Source organism: Vigna unguiculata, chromosome 11 (assembly GCF_037176805.1).
Source record: "Vigna unguiculata cultivar grain cowpea cultivar isolate G323 ecotype 2 chromosome 11, ASM3717680v1, whole genome shotgun sequence".
NCBI classification, from domain to species: domain Eukaryota; kingdom Viridiplantae; phylum Streptophyta; class Magnoliopsida; order Fabales; family Fabaceae; genus Vigna; species Vigna unguiculata.
In genome coordinates this window covers 33706302-33711750 of record NC_140802.1, presented here as the reverse complement: position 1 = coordinate 33711750, position 5449 = coordinate 33706302, and the positions used below count along the sequence as shown (strand labels likewise).

Sequence of the window (5449 nt, the reverse complement as noted above, 5' to 3'; positions counted from 1 at the left end):
AAAGATTTATGGTAATGTAGAAAAACTTTTAATCATAATAAAAATAAAGCCCACGAAAGGCCTACCCAATACCAACCCTGCCCAAACTTCTTAATAGAAGAAGATCAACAGTCTCCAACCGCGGAGAGGGCGCGTGGATGAACCTTCCGAGCACTGGACCGCACCAGCCAGACGGGAACCCACTAAACCGGAGAGTACCCAACACGCGCAGCTTAACAATCTGTGATAACTTTTAAAATTCTCGCACACAAAACTCCCCGCCATTAAAGTCCCTGACACTCTCCCATCCACGTGAGGTCCACGCTTGACACCACATTGTTTCCCATTGGTGCGTTTAAATCACGTTTGGAGAGTGCGAGTGAGTCCACGTCCACAAGTTTCGGTGTTATAATGCTTCCTGGGCACGGCTCTTTGTTGCATCCCAAACGCTTAGCCTGGTCCACGCTTCCCCACGAACGCACCGTTGTCGTACACCTGTGACGATTCGATAAAACGACTAGCGTTTCAAGAAAGAGAGAGAAAGACGAAGCGTTCTAGAGAGAGAAACAGAGAAAGAGAGAGTTCGCGAGCGTGTGTATGTATGTGTGCGAGATCTGATCGAAAACAAGGTAATCGAGCTTTGAAACCCTACTACCGATTTTTCTCTACGATTTGTTTTTTAAGATTCTGATTCTTCGTTTCTGAGGAGGTTCTGAGTGAGGCGTGAGAATTTTTATGGTGGAAGGAAGCCCTAGGAATTTCTAGGGTTTGGTTTGTTGTTTTTTGGTTTTTTTTTTGTGTGATTTTTTGATTTGTTGGTGCGTAAAACCCTAGGAGTTCGGGGATTTGGGATTGGTGTTAGGATTAGGGTTTTGGATTTATGGCTTCGGGGCCAGTGGTTGGAGGGGATGATGAAGCCAAAGAGAAACAGAGATTTGGGGAGAGGAAGGTTTACACGAGGAGGAAAGTGCTCAAAGGTCAGAAGAAAGACCCTAACGCTCCAAACACAGTTGCTTCCACCACCGAAAATAACGCCACAACCACTTCTACCGTTACCAATGACAATAGTATCGATAACAGAACTGTCCAGACCAGCAAAGTTGGTGAGTCCGGTGCGTCCAAGAGCAATAGTGAGAACGTTGTGGTCCAGCCTCCTGAACAGTCTGCCGTGGAGAAGGGTACTGCTCAGCCACAAGTGAGTTCAAGATTAGAGGATGGGACTTTGGGGCAGAAGCCATTGGAGGATCAGATGCAAGTGAGTTTAAGACTGGAGAATGGGAATACAGTTCAACCACCAGTGGAGGATCAGGATATGACACTGACAGAAGGGAATTCAAGAAACGAGGATGAAAATATAACTCAGCCTCAATTGGAGGATGGGAATATGGTTCTGTCCAATGGGATTTTGAGGTTGGAGGATGGGAATATGGCCCAGCCTCAAGCGAGTTCAAGATTGGAGGATGTGAACATGTCCCAAACTCAAGAGGGTGGGAATATGGCTCAGCCTCAAGTGAGTTCAAAATCAGAGGATGGGAGTGCAGCTCTGCCACACATGGGTTCAAGGTTAGAAGATGGGAACACGGCTCAGCCACGAGTGTCATTGGATGGGAATATGGCTCAACAACAATTGAGTTCAAGATCAGAGGATGGGAATATAGCTCAGCTACAAGTGAGTCCAAGGTCAGAGGATGTCAACATGGTTCAGCCGCAAGAGAGTTCAAAATTGGAGGGTAGAAAGTCCCCTCAGCCAGAAGTGAATTCAAGAATGGAGGATGGGAATTCACCCCAGCTGCAAGTGAACTCAAGATTAGTGGATGGGGTTTCGCCGCGGTCACATGTGAATTCAAGATGGGATGGGGATACAGTTCAACCACCACTAGTGCTGGTCTCTGATGACTCGTACAACCGGCAGCGTGATGAACCTTCTAGCTTCAATGTTGAGCAGGAGGGTGATGGACCTTTAAGCCCCAACCCTCATCAGGAAGCAGTTCCTAGCACCCGAGGCCTTCCATTGGGAAATGGGGTTGTGGAGCCCCGACAGAGGGATCGAATCAAGATAAGCTTGTCCTCAAAATCAAAACAGCAAATACGGGAGATTCGGTGGAAGCTTGAAAGTGAGCTTGATGTTGTAAGAAGTTTGGTTAATAGGATTGAAGTGAAGCAGAGACAAGTTGGCGGATATCGCAACTCAAATGTCCTGGTTGCTAGTGGGATGGATAATGTGGGTGGAGCAAAGCGTGCTCACTCAGAGGTGGCATCTGTTGGTGTTCCAAGGGAACCTGCCAGTTCTAGGCCTTTGCACCAGTTAAGTTTGTCAATGTTGGAGAACAGTCAGGGAATTGGTGAAACTGTTGAGAAGGAGAAGAGGACACCTAAAGCAAACCAATTCTATCGTAACTCAGAGTTCTTGCTTGCAAAAGATAAATTTCCCCCAGCAGAGAGTAACAAGAAGTCAAAGTTGAATTGGAAGAAACAAGGTGGGGGAGAAATGCGACATGGTTTTGGGATGGGATCTAAGTTTTTCAAAAGCTGTAGTTCACTGCTTGAAAAATTGATGAAACACAAACATGGTTGGGTGTTTAATGCTCCTGTTGATGTTGAGGGTCTTGGTTTGCATGATTATTTTACCATCATCACTCATCCAATGGACTTGGGAACTGTAAAGTCAAGGCTGAGCAAGAATTGGTACAAATCACCAAAAGAATTTGCAGAGGATGTGAGACTCACTTTTAATAATGCCATGACTTATAATCCAAAGGGACAAGATGTTCATATAATGGCGGAGCAGTTAGCAAAGATATTTGAAGACAGATGGGCTATAATCGAGTCAGATTATAATCGGGAGATGAGATGTGGGTTTGATTACGGAGCTGCTCCCCCTGCTCCTTCACCTTTGTCAAGAAGGGTTTCTGCTTTTACACCACCACCACATCTTGATATGAGAAGGATTTTGGATAGATCAGAATCAATGACACAGACTCCAAAACCTATGAGCTTTACTCCATCAAGTAGAACCCCAGCCCCAAAAAAACCAAAGGCAAAAGATCCTTTCAAAAGAGACATGACATTTGAGGAAAAACAAAAACTAAGCACTAACCTTCAGAGTTTACCTTCAGAGAAGCTTGATGCTATTGTACAAATCATTAAGAAGAGAAATTTAGCACTTGATCAACATGATGATGAGATTGAAGTAGACATTGATAATGTGGATGCTGAAACTCTCTGGGAGCTTGATAGATTTGTGACCAACTATAAGAAAAGTTTGAGCAAAAATAAAAGGAAGGCTGAACTTGCACGAGCTCGAGCAGAAGCCTTGCAGCAGAATGCCATCCAAAAGGTAAAGAATTCAATTTTTACTTCTATATTCCCTTGCTTACATTGGGGAGCAATTATTCTAAGTGTTTGTTTTTTATTTTTTTTCTTTCTACAGAGCCAGGCACCAGCTATAGAAGAGATTCCAAAGGAAATACAAACAGGTGAACTTCTTAGAATCAGGTTTGGTCTTTTTGGATTTGTTGATCTCCTCTGTTTTTTAATTAAACTCAATTGACTTTTTGTGTACAGATGAAAGGAATGTTCCCCAATCATTGCCTGTGCAAGGGGGAAATCAAGCTGACAACGGGAGTAGGTCAAGCAGTTCAAGTAGCTCCAGCAGTGATTCTGGATCTTCTTCAAGTGGTATATTGATCATGATTTAGCTTCTATCTTACATGTTATTTGTTCATATACATGCTTTGGATTGTGGAAATCAAATGTTCTGTCTTTCTCATTTGTATGCGGTGTTGCAGATTCTGATAGTGACAGTTCCTCAGCGTCCGGATCTGATGCAGGGTCACAAGGAACCTAAATATGCTGTCTGGTAGAGTTACAGCCTCTGATGTTTTATCTTACATTGTGCTCTCTAGCTTCGTATTGTTCAGTAATCATTTGCTTATGTGATATTTGTCTGCACTTTTTCCTTTCCATTCTAAAGAGAGATGTATGTATAGTCAAGCTGTTTTCTTAAAGAAAATGAGCGATGATTTTGTTGCCTATGAATATGATCATTGTTTGTTTGTCATAACATGTGTTGTTGAGTACACTTTGTATGTGTTGCATTTGATTCAGTCATGTGATTAGTTTGGATATCTGTCTTTATTGTATGGAAGTTGGTGACCTTTCTGTTGGTGTTCATAATCAGTTAGTTTGTGTCAGAATAATATTTTAAACTATTATTGTAATTTTGAATCTGAATTTGATAACCTTGCTGTACCCGTTTTTATAATATGTAGTTGGTTCTGAAAAATGCTGTTTCTTGTTTTCTATTCGTTACCATCTTAGTGTACTTTCGATACTCTTCACTATGACGAGCTTGATTTAACCTTGACCGGTCCAGCTTTACATTAGATTCTTTAAGGTTTTTTCCGAATCTCAAACTTGCTTTTTAAAATTGGAATTAAATTGCTTACCATGGAAAATAGTGCCCTCGGATGTCTACTTAAATAATATCTCCTGTCTTCTGAGCCCCAAAAGGAAATAGCATAGCTTCAGTAACATTTCCAGTTTTTTGTGTGTGCACTTCTCCTCCGCATGATCTTTTATGATGCATTCTAAAGGGTTAAACTGTATGCATTCTTGAATTCATACACCCGTGCCTGAAGCTTATTTTTCTTAATATGCTGTTGAAGTCATTAATAATAGAAGTTTTGGGATTGATCTTTGCTAACTAATTTTCCCATTATCATTTTTTTTTTCTGTTACGTTGCAGATCTCAGATTTTTAGAGTAGAGAGTGTCTTGATGCCCGCCTAGTTTGGTTTTTGAAGCTTCTAGATTATTAGTTTAACTGTCGGATTGTAGATGTTGTGAAGGGGCCAGCGGTGATCCTAGTGATGCAGCATGGGATATTTTGTTCCCTTTCGTTTGAACTTGTTCTACTTGTGCTTGGCCTTCTTCTAGTTGGCATTCTCGACACGAATTCTTGTATAATATTTGGTAGAATGTGATGATAGTTAGGAGGTAGTTAGTTTTCCGTAGCATGTGTACATTGCTAACTACTGCTGCGCAAGCATTGACTTCCATTGATAACATGTTTTTTAATTATGTGCTAGCAGATTCAAGATCTTGGTGCCATACGAAGATAATATGTAATTCCTTGTTCTTGAAAATCCTATTCCGTGTAGTTTATAACCGTTAAAATGCAAGTGAGGATCTTATCCGACTTAGTTAAGCTTTTTCTACCTTTCCCTCCCTGCACTTCACTTAGAAATCTCGTAATTAATTTCGATATATTAATCGATGATGAAAAGAAAAATGTTTAAAATGAAGAAAATGTCTCTACGCAAATGTGATATACTTTATTAGATGTTCCAGTTGGTAGTTTGATATTGACTATGCCAGGGAAGGAGGAAAAGAAAAAATAGCACATAAAGGGGAAGTAAAAGAAACAATGAGCAAATGTTGTTGAGTCTTCCCTCTTTGTCTTTCTCTGC

At 41.3% G+C, this 5449-nt stretch overlaps 1 protein-coding gene across 1 annotated transcript; it reads left to right on the top strand.

Annotated features, from left to right (window-relative positions):
* The first annotated feature begins 598 nt into the window (after positions 1 to 598).
* On the top strand, positions 599 to 5125 carry LOC114168121 (uncharacterized). The gene is made up of 5 exons (XM_028052843.2): positions 599 to 3316; positions 3410 to 3455; positions 3544 to 3657; positions 3768 to 3838; positions 4727 to 5125. Exons 1-4 carry the CDS (start codon positions 860 to 862, stop codon positions 3824 to 3826), a joined length of 2676 nt encoding a protein of 891 aa, XP_027908644.2. The 5' UTR covers positions 599 to 859; the 3' UTR covers positions 3827 to 3838; positions 4727 to 5125.
* Positions 5126 to 5449: the final 324 nt, after the last annotated feature.

Excerpts from the sequence above, each read along its gene's own strand:
- LOC114168121 (XM_028052843.2), top strand. The coding sequence starts at position 860 with ATGGCTTCGGGGCCAGTGGTTGGAGGGGATGATGAAGCCAAAGAGAAA. Across the intron at positions 3,317-3,409 it reads AGCAGAATGCCATCCAAAAG|AGCCAGGCACCAGCTATAGA; the intron begins GTAAAGAATTCA and ends TTCTTTCTACAG. Across the intron at positions 3,456-3,543 it reads TCCAAAGGAAATACAAACAG|ATGAAAGGAATGTTCCCCAA; the intron begins GTGAACTTCTTA and ends TTTTGTGTACAG.